Source organism: Sciurus vulgaris (genome assembly GCF_902686455.1).
Source record: "Sciurus vulgaris genome assembly, chromosome: 1".
In the NCBI taxonomy this organism is placed as follows: Eukaryota; Metazoa; Chordata; class Mammalia; order Rodentia; family Sciuridae; genus Sciurus; species Sciurus vulgaris.
In genome coordinates, this window is record NC_136461.1 from 58,003,631 (window position 1) to 58,021,535 (window position 17,905).

General features: G+C 33.1%; 1 protein-coding gene across 2 annotated transcripts in view; it reads left to right on the plus strand.

The window, feature by feature from the left end:
* LRRC7 (leucine rich repeat containing 7) overlaps nucleotides 1-17,905 on the plus strand; it is a 525,614-nt gene that overhangs the window by 271,015 nt on the left and 236,694 nt on the right. For both annotated transcript variants that reach the window (XM_079128752.1, XM_079128751.1), the window contains exons 6-7: nucleotides 2,898-2,987; nucleotides 6,520-6,576. In XM_079128752.1, the coding sequence (XP_078984878.1) occupies nucleotides 2,898-2,987; nucleotides 6,520-6,576 (147 nt within the window). The remainder of the gene's footprint in view (nucleotides 1-2,897; nucleotides 2,988-6,519; nucleotides 6,577-17,905) is intronic.

Here is a 17,905-nt window from a genome sequence, read left to right on the forward strand (position 1 = left end):
GGACATGGGGAGAAGAAGGTCTTGTACAATGGTGGTTGTGTTATAAATAGATGAAACTGATTTGAATAAAATTTGACTACATATAATGAATTTAAATATTATCTATGACCCAGTAATGACCCTTTTAGGGATGTAACTTAGGTAACCTCTTCTAAAGGTACACAGTAAGAATATATGTCCAAAAGTATTCCCAGAAGTAGTGTTTATAATCACGAAGTAAAAATAGAAACAAGTTCATTAGAAGGAGTATAGTAAATAAATTGTGGCATATACATAATGGCATACTATGTTATGGTCATTTGCATTAAAATGGATAAATCTGAAAAAATCTAATGCTGATTTTAAATGTCTCCACAAATGTACACAGTATGATTTGATTTATGTAATGTGAGAAAAAAAATGCAAAACCACACAATGTATCTACAAAATAGTTATATAGCAAAGTTATTTAAAAAGCAAAATAATTAACATCATTTAGGAATTTGTAGAGTAAATAAGATGTAACTGGGGAGTGGCACCCAGGGGTTCCCCTGCCTCCGCTTCTTTTATTGATGCATTATAGTTGCCCACACTGATGTGATTTGTTGTTGCATATCAGTACATGTACACAATATAATAATATAATTTGAACAATATCACCCTCAGAACTTTCCCCCTCCCTCTGCACTTCCTATCCCTTATTCTCTTTCCTCTACTAATCTCTCTTTCATTTTCATGAGATCCAACTCCATCTTTCTTTTCCTTTTCCTCTCTAGCTTCCTTACATCAGAGAAAACATTCAACCCTTGACCTTCTGAGTTTGACTTATTTCATTTAACATGATGGTCTCTAGTTCCATCCATTTTTCCTGCAAATGACATAATTTTTTTTTTTGGCTGAATGAAACTCCTTTATGTATATATACCACATTTTCTTTATCCATTAATCCACTGATTGACACCTAGACTAGTTCCATAGTTTAACTATTGTGAAATGTGCTGCTATGAACATGGGTGTGCATGTATCACTGTAATATGATGACTTTAATTCTTCAGAATAAATAAAGGAGTGGTTTGGGTAGGTCATATGGTGGTTCCAGGCCTAGCCTTTTGAGGAGCCTCCGTATTGATTTTCATAGTGGTTGTAACTAATTTACAGTCCAACCTACAGTGTAAAAATGTTATTTTTCTCCACATCTTCCCCAGCATTTATGATTATTTATATTTTTGATGGCTGACGTTCTGACTGATGTGAGATGAAATCTCAGTGTAATTGCTAATGATATTGAACATTTTTTCATATATTTGTTGGCCATTTTTATTTCTCCTTTTGAGAAATGTCTGTTTAATTTATTTGATTAATTAATTAATCAAATTAATTGATTAATTTGGTTATTTGATTTTTGGATATAAAGTTTTTTTGAGTTCTTTATGTATTCAGGATATTAATCCTCTATCAGAAGAGTAGCTAGCAATGATTTTCTCCCATTTTCCCTTCACATTCTAATTGTTTCCTTTTCTGTACAGAAGTTTTTTAATTTGATGCCATCCCATTTACTCACTCTTGGCATTATTTCCTGAGCTGTAGGGGTCCTATTGAGGAAGTCATTGCCCGTGCCTTTGTGCCGTAGTGTTGAAATCCAGAGGGTTTCTGTTTTTCATTTTATTATATACATGCATATATTCTTTTATGTATAGAAAATATTTCATAACAAAGATTTGGCAGAAGAAGAGAAACTATGAAATGAAATTCAGATATAATGTCCCACAAGTAGGAGGAGAATCAGGATAACTGTTGTGCTAGAAGCAAAGAAGGCAAGAGTAGTCAACAATGGCAACAGTTGCTAGGCAGTGTGCAATACATAAAGAGATGAAGCTAATGGAATTGGGACTTAAGAGGTCATTAGAGCCTTTGGTGAGGGCAGGTTTAGTGATGGAGTTGGGGTACATGCCAAGAAACAATGGTTTGAGATGAAAAGCAATGAGCACAAGCAGATCATTAAACCATTTTGGCAGAAAAATCTAAGGAAGCAGATAGGTTATAATTTGAGCAAAAGACAAATTTGAATGCTGTTTAGAAGTATTTTATGAAAGAACATAATCTGGACTAGACTGCAGATATATATTAAAAATACTTAAATAGAAATTTACGTATAGGAAACAATTCAATATTATTCCAAAAAAAATTCTGCTAGAAAAACTTTGATCATTTTTAGTGAAATATAATATTTTAAATAATTATCTAGTTTTTAAAATTTCCCCAAGAAATATTTTCTTAATTTTTAATGCCTCTTATACCCTCTATGTTTAATTGCCTTTTCAATGTTCTTCTTCATTTTTAACAAACATGAATTAAATTGAATTGTAATATGCAAGCACCTTGGGCCTACATTAAAGAAATTATTAGTGAAGGTATCAACATATTCCTCCTCCTTTCAAATTGGACAGCTTTCTTCATCTTGGTAACAAATTATAGACAGTTTTTGATGATTAACTGAAATCATTAAATATATAGATATTCTTGCTTGACTACTTGAATATTCTATTGAGAAAGTAATGTTAATCTTAAAATTAAAAAGAAAACATGACATACAACTTGAGAGTTCCATAAAAAAATGCCTTGACTGGTGTACATAATGTTAGGCCAGCTGTAAGAGATGCTGTCACTAACTTTAGCAGTAACATAAATCTCAGTATAGGAGAGCAGCATGGAGGTGGGTGAATGCCATTTATTTTAATAACAGGCAAAATTTTCAAGCTGTAGCAACATGCTCAATAAATTCTTCCATTACTGTGATACCGTAAAAGGAGAGTTGGAAAATGTATTACATGTCTATTTTTTCTTTTCAGAAATATATATTTTTGTTCTGTTTCTATAGCAACACTGATACAGTGACTAAAACTTTAACTCCCTTTTAGACTCCCTGATGGCTTCACGCAGCTTCTAAACCTGACCCAGCTCTACCTGAATGACGCCTTTCTTGAGTTTCTTCCAGCCAATTTTGGAAGGTAAGAATAAGAAATATGAATTATGCAATTTCGTTTCATATTCAGTAAGTTCTTCATGAGCACCAGCAGATGATGTTTCAAAAGTGACAGTTGTGATTAAAGATAGAGCTCATTATTATGCAATAAATAAGACTTAATTAATGAAACTTTCTGAAAAAATAAAATTAGGTCTTCACATAGCATTAATAATCAAATAAATTCTAGATGAATTAGGGAGTTAAAAATAAAGTAAAAAATTATCTGGAAAAACAATGCAGATGAATATTAATGGCTCTTGGGTTATGAAATACATTTATAGGTACAGAAGCAAAGGAAAATTTTGGTTGGATTTGACCGCCCAATTACTTTTAAAATAAAATAAATCAGAAAGCCAATATTTAAGGAACACAATGAACTAGGAAAGTGTTTTCATTATATATTACAAACAAATTATTTATTCCCTAATATATAAATAATTCTTACAAATGAATATGAAGATAGAGATCTCGAGGGAAAAGGGATAATTACTGTCCACAAGCAATTTATAATAAACATACAAATGACAAGTGAACACATGAAAAATGTTTATTTTCACAATTGATAAATATAATACAAATTAAAATGATAAAGGGTCTTTTTGTCCTAGTATATTACAAAAACTGTTTGTGGAGTATGAGGACAGAGATAATAACCTCGTGGTTTGCTCATGGATCTGGAGACTGTTATAACTTCATGTGGGGCAGCATGCTTTAAAAGCATTAAAAATATTTATAGTAATTTCCTTTTTAATTCATTACTAGAAGTCTCTTTTTTTTAATACCTTTTTAGATGTTGATAGACCTTTATTTTATTCGTTCATTTTTATGTGGTGCTGGGACTTGAACCCAGTGTCTCACACATACTAGGCAAGTGCTCTGCCACTGGGCCACAATGCCAGCCCCTAGCAGTCTCTTGTACCATCATCAGATATCACACTTGGACTTATGAACATGTATATTTATCATTATTGACAAAATGAAAACAGGGATGGCACATCTGTCTAAGATTGGCTAGTTATATTATGGTTTATCCCTATAATAATACTATGTAGCAATTAACAATCTTACTTTAGAAAAAATTTTTTTTTAAAATTCCTATAATAAATTGAGGAGTCTGTTATAACAAAATTGTATTAACTAATTCTCCACTATGAATACGCACAAAATAAGGGACTGGTTACTCTGAAGTGAAATTATGAGTAACTTTCATTCTCATTTACATATTTTAAAAAAAAATTTTCCAGGTGCTTTTTTGTGTAGAAGACATATCTTAAGAGTCAAAACATTTTTTTAATTTATTTATTTTTTTTTTATTTTTCAGACTGCATTTTGATTCATTGTACACAAATGGGGTACATCATTTCATTTCTATGGTTTTGCACGATATAGATTCATACCATTCATGTAATTATACATGTACATAGGGTCATGATGTCTGTTTCATTCCACCATTTTTCACACCCCCCTCCCTCTCATTCCCCTCTACCTAAAGTTCCTCCATTGTTTTCTCACTCCTGACTCCCCCACCCCTATTATATATCCTCATCCACTTAACAGGGAAAACATTCAACCTTTGGTTTTGGGGATTTAATTTCATTATCAACTGCATTTTTCTAAATGATTACCTTTGAAATTGTTCAAACAATAGATCAAGCATAATTGAATACCTATCTGTTAACAGAAGCTAGTTGTTGACTTTAAGAACTCAGTGGAATGAGGAAGTCACTCAACCTGCAGCAGCTTCCATTCACATACTAAGAGCACAGGAGCCATTCCCAGATTGCTTCACTTCTGTGAATCACAATATTACAACAACTGCAAGCACCATGCACTTGGGCAGGGTTTGAAACTCACAGATTTTTTAGAAAGCATTTGCCTGGCTTCTAAGTATGAATTGGAGCTTCACCATCTATCCATATAAACTAGAATTGCCCTTCTGGTACTGACCACAAACTAGAATTGCCCTTCTGGTACTGACCACAACACTGCAATATGATTTTAAATTACCAAATCATTAAATATTTAATTATCACCCTAAGACAATTTTTCTCTTGAATTTTTGTCAGTTCTCTTTTGTCCTAATGTGAGAACAAGATGTAGGCGAACAAAAAACACAATATCAATACCAAAACTAGAATTAGGATTTAAGTTTTATGTAAATTGTGTGCCAATATATGCTGTTTCTTTATTATAATCTAAAAAGATTTTTTAAAATCATTTGAGTAGTTTAACAAAAGGAAGCTTAAATTCTCTTCCAAGACCTAAGATTCTGTATTCTTAAAATCCAAAATCAGTCTCATAATAACTTCATGCAAGTATAATTGTCTAAAAGATATGAGGCATATAAATGCATAATAATCATTTTTATTGGTATATCACCAATTGTCTGATGAACTGAATTACTTTATTTCATGTTGAGATTGATTCATACAATTTAAATTAAATTAGAAACTTAATAGGAGGCAAGACAAAAAGGGAAAGGAAAAGAGATCTAGACAGATACCTAAAAGCATAATAAATACAGGTTGATACCTGTGAAATAGCTCAAATAGTGAAATATTCCTAGAGTAGAAAGATTTCAGAGAATTCAGTTAATAACTGTTTCAAAGTAACCTTATCTGAGTACCTTTTAAAGCTCAGTATGAACATGAATCTCAATAGTGTGTCCCAGACTGCAGACCTTAACAAGCAAGATGCATTCCTAATCACAAACAGCACTCCAGAACCAGGAGCTAAGAACACCTCTCAGCCTCTGCACATGATTCCTCCAACCCCAGGATTGTCAAATGAACATCCTTTGGGAAATGTTAAAATGTGTACCTTAGCATCAATAAAATATGGTATGCTACAACATTTTCCCCATCTTCCCATTGTGTAACTAATGAAATTAGCAATCATTAATATTTATTACAAGTGAAACTAGGAATTATGCTTCACATGTATTCTATCATTGAATCTTTTAAGCCCCATGAATTTGGTACTGTTATGGCACACGTATAGATGAAGAAACTAAAATCAGAAGGTGTTAATTAATTTGCAATCTCACAGAGGCAGAATATGAAAGACTGTAGACTGTTCAAATCTGTTTTTAAAAAACCCAAGTTGTTTTTGTTTTCCTAGGTCATTTGCTTTTCAAGTCCATTTATGGTATCTTGCGGAAAAGTATCACTTTATTCCAGTGAATACAGCACATAATATTTAGTATACATTCAATAATCTGTTCAATGCATGAGATTGAATATAATAGTCAATATATTTTGTATAAAACATTAGAAATTTAGAATACTTAGATTCAAAGATACCTTTGAATTATCTTTACTTTTAGAAAAATGATTTGTCATTGACTAGTGTAGCTGTGGTCTTATTTTAATCAATTTACATATCTCTTCAAAATCTGGAACCATACTAAAAACTATTTCAGCATAGTTATTTGGAAAATAATAGTTATAATTCATTTTTCTATCATAGTAACTTTTTATTCAGAAGGGGTGAAAATGTAATTTCTTTTTCTCTAGGCTTGTCAAATTGCGAATCTTGGAGTTAAGAGAAAATCACCTGAAAACTCTACCAAAGTAAGTTATTGTGCATTTTCTAAATTTTGAATTATGATTTGGGGCTAGTAGGAAAAGTAGCTATTTATATTTATGTGGGCTGTTTTACCATTATTCTACAAATTCTTCCTTGACTGCTTCTTCCTTCTCTTGGTAAGAAGGAGAAAGTATGAATACTTTCTATTAATAAGTTCAGTACCACTGTATGAGATTCCTACTAAATAGGAATATGTAGTGCTTATAAAACTGTATCATTACTAGTATAAATGGGAAGAGTCCGTTTCAGGTTCTCATGGCCACAAAAAAAAAAAAAAAAATACTTGCCAAAACATTATTGCACTAAAACCTAGGAAACTGTCATTTTTATATCTGAAAATGACAATTTCACAGGGTATAACTTAAAAGGATGCTTATTTCTGTAAGATAATTTATGGGTTGTGATATTTTTCAGTTTTTAAATCAAGACTATGCCAGAAATTTTTAGAAAAAATGATGAAAAAATTTTAAGAAATTCTAAAGTGTTTTAGCAAAAAAGAAAGTTATATATTCTTGAATTTTTTTTTCCTTTTTACTAGTCTATTTAAAATTTGGTTTATATAAATATATAGGATATTTTAAAGTAAAATATCTAAGTTTAATAAAATGCTTTGTTTTACCCTGTTTTCCTTTCTTCATGTCTAACAATAGAATTTTGTGTTATAGTCATAATTATTCTTGAAAGTCAAAAATTATTTATGATAAATCAGTATGACTTATATGTTAGGATTAAAATATGTACTGTGTTGCTATTATTACCTTCTTTTAGTATTACAGAAAAAAATTAAGAAAACAGTGATTAATTTTTTTAACAGAACTTAGATCCCTCTGATGAACCAAAAGTTAATCTTATATTTTCCCCTAATCAAAATACACTAAATTTCATTGTTTTTTTTAAATCAATGTCAATAACATACCTTCAAGTTCAATGTATGATATGATTTATGAAAATATAGTCCTTGCAAAATAGTGACTTAATTATGATGATAATTTACAGAAAGGACATGGAATCCATTTAAATACATATGTAGAGTATGCATCTGTGCATTCCTCCATAAGAAGCAAGCACAGAGAGGAAGAAACTGCTCTGTATTTCAATACCCTGCACTTTTGAGTAATACCTTTTTCTAAGGCAGAGCATCTTGCCTGGGCCTAATTTCAAGACACCTTGCCCGAGTTGGAGGATATGTTGTTAGTTTTGCATTGCTGTGACAAATGCCTGAGATAAACAACCTAAAAGAAGGAAATTTAAACATGGCTAAGTGGAAGCTAAACCAAAATGAAAGAGCATTTATTCCTTTCATCTAAATATATATTTAGTTGAAGAAGAAAATACCGAGTATGGAGGAGAATCTGGACTGCTGTCAAGTAAAGTCCTTGATTTAAAATAGAAAATAAACCTGACGTAGATTGTCAGGTATTTTCAATAAATATTTATAAAAATATTTTTTCATTGGTCTTTGTGTAAATATCTCAGGATCAGGGAATCTGGGAGAGGCTAGATGCAGGTAATACTGTCTCAGGATCTCTCACAATCTTACAATCCAGCTGGAATCCTGTCATCTGACTTGCTTCTAATCTCACTCAGGCATTATTTGGCAAATGTGTTTCTCACTTATCATAGGGTAGAGGTTTACTTCTTGGCTTTGCCCATGAACTTCTCTATCAGGCTACTCTTAGTTTGGGATCTTGTTTCCCCCAGAGCAGATGACTACAGAGAGAGAATCCAAGACAGAGCCTTGGTCCTTTTATCATCTGATCTCAGAAGTGACACACCATGACTTCTGCCATACATGCTGTTGGTTCAGAGATCAAATCTGGCATGGTGTGCAGAATTACATGAATGTGGATTTCTAGAGCCAGATATTCTTTGGGGTCATTGTGGAGGTTCCTACCATGTCCGGTGCTTTCGTGGTCTGAAATTTCAATTTGAGCAGTATACCAGATACAGCAGATACAGAAAGAGGGCTGGCAGGTCAAGTTCATGGGTAATTTCCATCATGGCACAGCATTTCCTCTTTCCAAAATTCTTCAGCTGTGCTGGGTTTCTCCTGAACAAAACGAGTTTGTTCTCATTATAGAGCCTTTACAATGGTGGCTTTTCTCTCTAGCGTTCCCCGCGTGGTAGGGCTTCCTTAGGATCCATGTTTCTCTTTAGTGGTTGCCTCCTCAGAGGCCTTCTCCAATCACGTCATGTACAATTGTGTCCTCAGTCTTTATACCATTTCATTTTCCGTTTGGTTTTCTTCATAGTATTTATGATTCTCTGAATTATGCTGACTCCTTGTTTACTTGGAGATTACCCCCTCAGAAAAATATAAGTTCCATTGAAGAGAGACTTATTTTCTGTGTTGTCACTGCTGATTGGGCAGTACCTGAAACACTGTAGGCACTCAGTAAACTGAGCAAAAGGCTGATATATTGATTCACAATGAAAGTGGTCATATGACCTGGACAGCTTGTGTCACTTGATTATTTTTCCCCTTGGAAAACTATATGAAAAGCCAAATATATCAAATGAGTCTTTGGTGACTATCATTAAATCAGGTAAGAACAAATGATTGGAGGTTCTCAATAGTTGAGATTTGAATTTTAAACCTCCCCTTGCTTCCTCCTCACCCCTCTCTTTTTCTCTCCCCCTCCCCACATTGGACAATAGGTAATTCATAAGGGAAGAAAATAACTTGAAATTTAAAAAAAACAATATTTATAATATTAAAGGAAATCCAAAAGTATTGTAACATATTTATTTGCTTATTTATTAGAATGTGACACATTAAGTCAAGATAAGAGTGAAAGAAAAAGAATGGCTTTTAAAAATAAAATTTATGAACAATTTCCACAAAAGTAACAAAATAGTATAAAATGGTTAGTAATGATGATAGATTTATCTTTAAATAAAACCATTCCATATTTGTAAGAATTTTTCTAGTATCTTGAAGTTAAAATAGGGCGATCAATTTGTTTCCACTTGCACTAACATGTATTATGTAAATACACATGTAAGAGTTGTAAAACTACTAATACAAAGAAAGAGATACATAGATTAGGTTAATATTAATATTCATATTCATATTTTCCCACCTCTGATGCACAAGGAGTGAAGTATATTTCAGTCTGCCATTATAAAACACTGACTAAGAGGAGTGTTTGCTTGTTCCAGCAAGCTTACTTGGGCTGTATCAGTAAATGGAGTCAAGCCTGATGAACATACCTAAAAATGGAATAAATTCAATGAACTTGATGGATAAGAAACTTTTGGGGTTGTGGAAAAGCAGTTCAAAGTGGAGAGAGAAGTCAGAGGCCATGGCAACTTCTCTTGGGTCATGAACCATTATGAGAATATAAAATAAAGCTATAGAATCTGGAAAAGTGTTAATTCTGAAATTCCAATCTATTTCCAATATTTTCATGAACAATTGTTAGCATTCACATTTATATTTTCACTTAGAAATAAAATATTTGCCTTTTTGTAAAGGAGATCATTTTAATACTATAACGTTTCTAGTGTAGTCACTCAAAAAGAGAAAATTTTGCTAAGCAAATTTTCCTTTGTGTTATTAATAGGATAACATTTTATTATTATCTGTGAAATCTTGAACTTCCTTAGTATAAATGATTTAAAGGAAAATTGAGGAAATTTTCTTTTGAGTTGTTAATAGGACTACATTTTATTATTAGTGAAGTCCCAAAGTTTCCTAAGTAAAAAGTACTATAGAATAATTTAGGAAACATTTTCTGAAATACAAACATAAGTGATAATTTGAAACTACTAAACTACATATGCTAGATAGTTAGTAAATGGTGTGTTTATTATTTATATGATTTCATTTCTTAGGTATCATTGTTTTTATTAAGAGATGTTCCCCCAGAAAATAGATTCAGAAACTTTGTAGTCTTCCCTTTTTGTGAATTTCTAGGAATCCTTGGGCAGCTGACAGAACTTTGGTGGGTCTGAGGATTAGATGGAAGCAATATCTTACTGTCAATTTCCTACTTTAGATGGTTACCTTTTAGATGTCTTTATTTTTAGGAAACACACACAGTGGTATCTGAGAATGATGTGGTACCTGCTTAGCAATTTATTCTCAAAGTCATTCCACAAAGAATAACTTCTATAATATTTTCAATGTTTGTATAATTTTATGATTTTTAACATAGAAATTCCCTCTTCCTTATTTATTAATTGTATTATTAGTTATCATTATCAACATAATGAATAAAAATTCTTAAAATAATGTGGATCATGAATTGGACAAATGACTAACTCATTTTCTATTCTCACTTAAATGTCCTATTAATGAATTCATCTCACTTGGCAGTACTATTTCTATTTATTTCAATGAAATACATCAGTAGGTTCCTTAGTACTGTTGTAACAAAAATTCCATTGTCAGGCACAGCTTACTGAATGGTTTTTTGATGTTGCTATTTACTATGGTTTTATAATTCTGCATTGTAACTGTAATGCACAATTGGATATATATATATATATGTTTTTATAATTATATTACCTTGTGCTTTTACCAGTGTATATCAGTTTACAAGTCATGGTATTTTTGCTGAACCCACGGCACTGTCCCATTGGGGGTTATATTTATCAAATTGACTACATGACAATCTAGCTAATCAAGGATGACCAAAGTAGTGCTCTCTGGGTTTATAGAATTGTACACAAATCAGTTATTTTCTTCATATCTTCTAACTTGATGCTTTATTTTCACTTCAAGGAAATGAGCAATATTATGACATCTACATTTAAAACATTCTAAAATTATAATGCATTCTAACAATGTGATTATTAGAATCTCTTCTAAGATATTAAATTGTACTTTCCATAGAGTCACAAAAGGAAAGATTGTGAGCTCTGTTCTGTGAACTAATTACAGTTCTTTTTAAACCTTATACTTTCATCATAAAATGGAGAACATTATGGTTAGCTAAGGTACAAGTCCAGTGAGGGACTGGGGGCACAAAAACCACATAACACTGTGATAACAAATTGCTCCTTTCAGAGTCTTTAATCAATAGCTTCTTTGATCCTTGATGATTACATTTACTGAAAGATGAAAACTGCTGCCCTGTGTAATAGTGAGGTTGAAAGCTGTGGCTTCCGTTATATGAGATCTCAAGGTTTCGGCTCTCACAGAACAATTAGCCTGTACTCTGGTCCTTTCTCATCTGAGAAGAGACACAATGTCCTTGAGTGTGTATATGATTTCCTGCCAAACCTAGATTTGTACTCAGGCCCTTGTGACTGATTTTCTGAGTTATTTGCCTTCTCTGAACCTCAGTGATCATATTTTAAGAGTATATTTTGGGTAATAGTTGAAAATATCTTGTTATCATTCAGAGCCAGAAAAATTTTTAAACAAAATTACTGTATACCAGCACTTAGAAAATTTGTGGGTATTCAAAAAAGTTGGCATGAGTTATATTTTTTTATTTTACTTCTTAAAAGTCTCTTTATCATAAGGGGGATGTATTTTTTAGGGTTTTTTTCCTAATAAAAGTCTTAATAGTGTATGATACAGCTTTCTTATCTAACAGTATTTAATGAGTAATCACACAGATAGTTGTCTCTAATCCTCAATAAAGTATATAAAAAGTTTAACTATATTTAATAATTAAATCTTAAAGGTCTGTGTTTTCATTTTATAATTGATAATTCCTTTGGGTAATGAATTAAGTATTGAACCTAGATAATACAGACTTAGCAAAATTGAACAGCAACACTCAAGTAGTATCAGAAAGGGTCTATAACCAACATTTTGTCTTCATGTACTTTCACAACTTTATTCACTAAAGATTTGCACAACCAAACAACCTAACGTGAATGTATGCCCCTTTATAACTTCTGCATAAATTTACCATCTTTACTAAAGACTCAGAGTTTGTTTGTTTTTTTTTTTTGGGGGGGGGGCAGGGTTTGGGCAGGGGTACTGGGGATTGAACTTGGAGGCACTTGACCACTGAGCCACATCCCCAGCCCTATTTCTTATTTTATTTAGAGACAAGGTCTCAGTGAGTTGCTTAGTGCCTCACTTTTGCTGAAACTGGCTTTGAACTCACTTATCCCCCTGCCTCAGCCTCCAGAGCCGCTGGATTACAGGCATGCCCCACGGTGTCAAGCTAAAGGTTCGTTATGAATGTCAAGTTTTGAATACTCACTTTTTTCTCATTGTCTCAAGCCAGAAAAATATACAAAGATCCTAGTTGACAGATCTATGACTACAGTCTCAAGTACTGCCTCTGTGCTGAATTGCCAACACATATCCAACCTGAGCTTTTCACCCCAATTCCACTTCCACATTCCAATAGCCAAATCTTTAAATGGAATATTTCATGACATGTCAAAACCTAAATCTTCCTCGTTCCACTCCTCTGCCCACCACCCCACAACAAAACAGAACAAAACCTCTGGGGTTCTTCCTACGTATACCCCAGTGACAGTGCCACTCAGCTCATTACAGAAATGAGAGATACCTATCCATTTTTCCTACTACCCCCTAATCTCTGGCCATTAACTTACGTCACATCTGAACCTCCTCTTTTCCCATTGGTATCACCCTCCTTGAGTTTCCTAATAATATTTGCCTTTGCCTCCAATAATTCCCCCTTCCTCTGGTCTCTCATTAGAATCCATCCTCCTTTTTGCTGTCAGAGCTCCCTCACTAAAACATACCATGAAACAGTTCAATCTAAAAGCTCACAATAGCTGCTCACAGTATTCAAAAAACTGACACATCAAGATCCATCTTGGTTCGGAGTCAACATTTCTTGCTTCATTATCTCCCAACATTTTCACCATCCCACAGGGTCTCTGTCGTACATATCCAGGACACAATGCAGTTTTGTATCTCTCAGCATCTTTCTTGAGACCTTCCCATTATTGTCTGAAAAACCCTAAATTATCCCATGACATTCCATTACTTTTGTCATGAAATTAACCACAAGTTCTGTATTTCGATTGGTAGCTTGGAAATTATGGCAGGGTTTTTTCAAGGCAAAGTTTCCACAGAAATTTTGATCTGATTATAGTTTTATTCAGAAATCTAATAAGCTTAATTCTGTGAAGTTTTTGTTGTCTTGACTGTATTATCTAAGGCTCTAATTCCATCATCTAATTGCCAAGTAAGCAATGGCTGAACAATGTACTCTCCCTTCTGAGTTACAGATGTTGCCCTGGCACAGGCACAGTGGGCACTCAACAGGTATCAGTGTGTTGATTTTCACTCCTGCCCTTCTGTAATTAGTAGATGCAGGGGAAAAAAAAAAAAAAAAAAAAAAAAAAAAACAGAATTTCAGCAAGCATATGTTATTATGGCATTTTATGAGATTTCTTTGCCACCATGCTTTGATTTTTATTTTTAAAAAGCACTCTTCATGAATATACAACAAACAACTACCTATCATTGGTAGTTGGTTCAATAAGAAATGCTGAAAGAGGTGAAATGTATTTAACTCTGCATAGATTTTTTCACTTCTTCATTTCTCCATTTTCCTTTCTACTCAAGTCAGGGTTATTTCAGGTCTTTCAGTATGCAAAATACATCTTTAAAAAGCTTGATTTTTCTGCTGAACAGATGCAAGGGAAATATTTCTAAATTGTTATAGTTCTTCACAGTTTCTGTGACATTTAAGATCCAATGCCTGAGCAATATTTAAAATAAAAATTCACGTAAGATATTAATTTTATGATTTTAATTTCTTTGGATGAATATTTTATATTTCCTTTCAGTAACATGAGATTTTAGTTTATTCTTTCATGGATTTTCAACTCCATGATTTCTTACCTGCCAAATCACTTATCCACTATGTTTAGTTTTATATCATTTGTACTAAAAAGGACCCAGAACCTTCCCCTAACTACATTGTAATTCTATTATGTTCTCTTTAAATTTAAACTTTATTCATGATTTTAATAGGATTTCTCTTCATATTTACTACATAATAGCAATCTTTCCTAGTTATAAAATAAATGCTCTATAATTTTATGAGCAAAATTAGAAATTAAATTAATCAGATTTAAAAGCTATGACAGTTATCAAGCATTAGCTCTTTAATGTTCAGTCTGAAACAATGGCATGGAATACATTATGCTATGTGGCTTGGTTAAAAAAGTAAGAATTGCATTCTCTATTGAGGAAATGTTCATGGGAATTTTAGATAAATGAATTATTTTGTTTTACTAACATTAAAATGTTATTAAGACTATTTATTGACTCCTCTGGCTATAACAAAACATTTCTAATTAAACATGTCTCTAAAAGCAAAAATTTCACTTTGCTTAAATGTTTCATGCAATTTCCAAAAGAAAACAGAATAACACTTCTCATATTACATATAATCATAAAAGGACATCTCAACATTATTACATTCATCTAAACAGATAAAGATTTTAAATATACTTACACGACTTCATTTTACAAAATGCATAAAAACTGTATTTAATAGAACATAAAATGAAAAATCTCTCACTTCCCATTGCTCATACAATAACATCTAAAACTGTACCTGGCATTTGAGACACCTTATAATCTGACTCTCTACATTCCCTCCTGCCATTTCCCACTAAATTTTCTAAATATGACTTTTAGTTTTGTGCCTCTTGACATACACTAATAAAATCTTTCTTCATATAATGAACAGTTCAATTAAAAATAATCTTAATTGATCATGTGTGTTAGGCATTATTCTAGGTGCTAGATAATTTAGCATTGAACAATAGAGATATATTCTCTCCAAATGCTATGAAAGGAAACAGACAAGAAAACATACAGAGATAAGCGAGTTATATAAGTAATTGCTATAAAGGAAACAGGATGATATATAAAGTTTGGGTTTTTGAGGGTTGGGGAGGAGAATGATGGATGTTTTTGTTTCTGTTTTGACTAAGCTGGTCAGGGAAGACTTTTATGAAGAGATGGAGCTTGAATTTAGGCTTAAATAATAATGATGAAGTTCTAGATAAAGAACAAAATCAGCAACCAAAAAGAATTTCAGGTGTAAAGCACTTACGATGCTTTATACAACACAAGGTTGATGTGTCTAAGGAAAAGCCAGAGTAGTTGGAATATGGTGAGCATGGGAAGAAAGAGCACCAGATGAGGTATGAGAGGCAGATGGGGCACAATTATGAAGTACCTGGTGAGCCATGTCTGGAAATGGGGATTACATTCTGACTGCAATGAGGAGCCTCTAAGGCCTTCAGCAAGGAAAATCTATGATTCGATCTAAGCATTACAAAAATCAGGATTTCTGCTCTAGGGAGAAGAAGATTTAGGTAAGCAAAATTGAAAGAGGGACACCAATTAGGAGATGATTGCCACTGAGGATTAAAATGATGGTCACTTTGACTAGGGGTGTAGCTATGGAGGTGGTGAGTGGAAAGATTTGAGAGCCATTTTGGAGTTGGAGCCTTGCCAATGGACATGATTCTGATGTTAAAAAAAAAAAATAGTAGGAATCAGGGAGCATACCCAAATATTGAGTTTGACTAATTAGATGGATGATGACACAATTTCCTAATGTAGAGAAAATTTGAAGAGGAGCAGATGGAAGGGAATCAGAAATTTGAGATGAGATTGCAATGAAAAGTTTGAGATGCCTATTAAACAATCAAGTGTAGGCAGTTGGAAACATAAATCATCTGCTCAGGAAGATGGGAAAATGAATGTAATACTCATCAGGGTATAGATGATATCTAAAATTATGGCACACACACACATTGAAGTAACCAATGTGCAAAGTATAAATAGAGAAAAATGAGGACCCAGAATTAAGTCTGGACCCTTTTAATTCTTATAGTTTAAGCATGGAAGAGGAGTCTGTAAAAGATCCTGAGAGTGAGCAACCAGAGACTTATAAAAAAAAAAAAAAAAAAAACAAGTAGAAGTAGTGCCACACGGGTCCAGAAAAAAAATGCAAGAGAAAGGAGTCAATTGTACCAAATTTACTGAAAAGTCAAGTAAGATGAGCAAAGAATATTGAGCATTGATACTAGCAAGATATAGATCATCCATCAGAGCTTGATAAGAGCTATTTCAGTAGTACATTATGTGCATACTCATTATACTGACTGAAGAGAGAATATGGATTAGCAAAAGGAGCCGAGCACAATTTCCTCAAGTTTAGCTGCAGAATGCAATGGTTTAAAGGTGTCTGAATCAGGACAGAGACATAGTGTTGTAGAAAGAATTTCTAAAGATGGATTATAGTAAAGTATACTTGCATGCTAATGGGTATGATCCAGTAGAAAGAGGAATTAATGATTCAGGAGAAAAAGGAAATAATTACAAGAATAAATGCTTGAGCAGGTGAGGGAATGGGATATAGAGCACAAGTGGAAGAAGTGGCCATAGAAGCAGGGATCCTCACACATGGTAATATCGGCATCCTGGCAGTGAAAAGATAAGGATATTCTCAACTAATTGCTCAGATTTTTCTACAAAGCCTAAAAAAGAGTCATTGCTTGACAGTGAATAGAACATATTAGAGATTTGAAGAGATAAGAGGAAGCATGAAGAAAGCCCTCTTCCAGAGTGGGAAATGGGAATATACAAGGATGGTATCACAAAACCATCAGGCACTGTTGACCATCCATTTCATACTGGAGGTTACCGAAGGAAATCCAAGCAAGAGAGTTTGGCAGTCTTCAAGGAAGTCAGATGTTTTACAAATGTAGAAGCAGCCTGCTAGATGTAGTAAGCTACATGTGCGGAGGGGTGAGGGATAATCAAATAGGTTGTTTTCAGGACAATTGGAATTCAGGACTACAGAAGCTAAGATGAGAGACAGAGGTACCTGAGGACATGGAAGCATCAAGAAGGAATGCTTTATTTTCCCTTCTCTCTCTTTTGATCTACTATGAATCTTTAAAGTGTGATCCAAAAGCCACTCTTTATATAATATGAAGTGTTTTCCTGACACTTCAGGTACAATTAATTATTCCTTACTCTTTGTTACATAATGTCTTGCACATTTCTCTATGAAAGCATTGATCACCCTGTGTTGAATTTGTGATCTTTGAGTATTTCCCCAAGAGGACTGTAAACTTTTAAAGGGAAGAACTCTTTATTCATTTATCTTCATATTGGCAACAAAGTGGGTTGCAACTAAGGTGCTCTAAGAACACTTGTTAAATGAAGTTAGGCAGCATACTGTGAAAGAAGTGCTTCAGGACCTACAACAATGCCACACACTTGGTGGACACCAGGTGAATACTTGATGGATTTTAAGGACCACAAATTAATAGAAATTTAAGTTCTGTGATATTGTCTTACCAAATAAACTATCCACTATGACTGGCTAT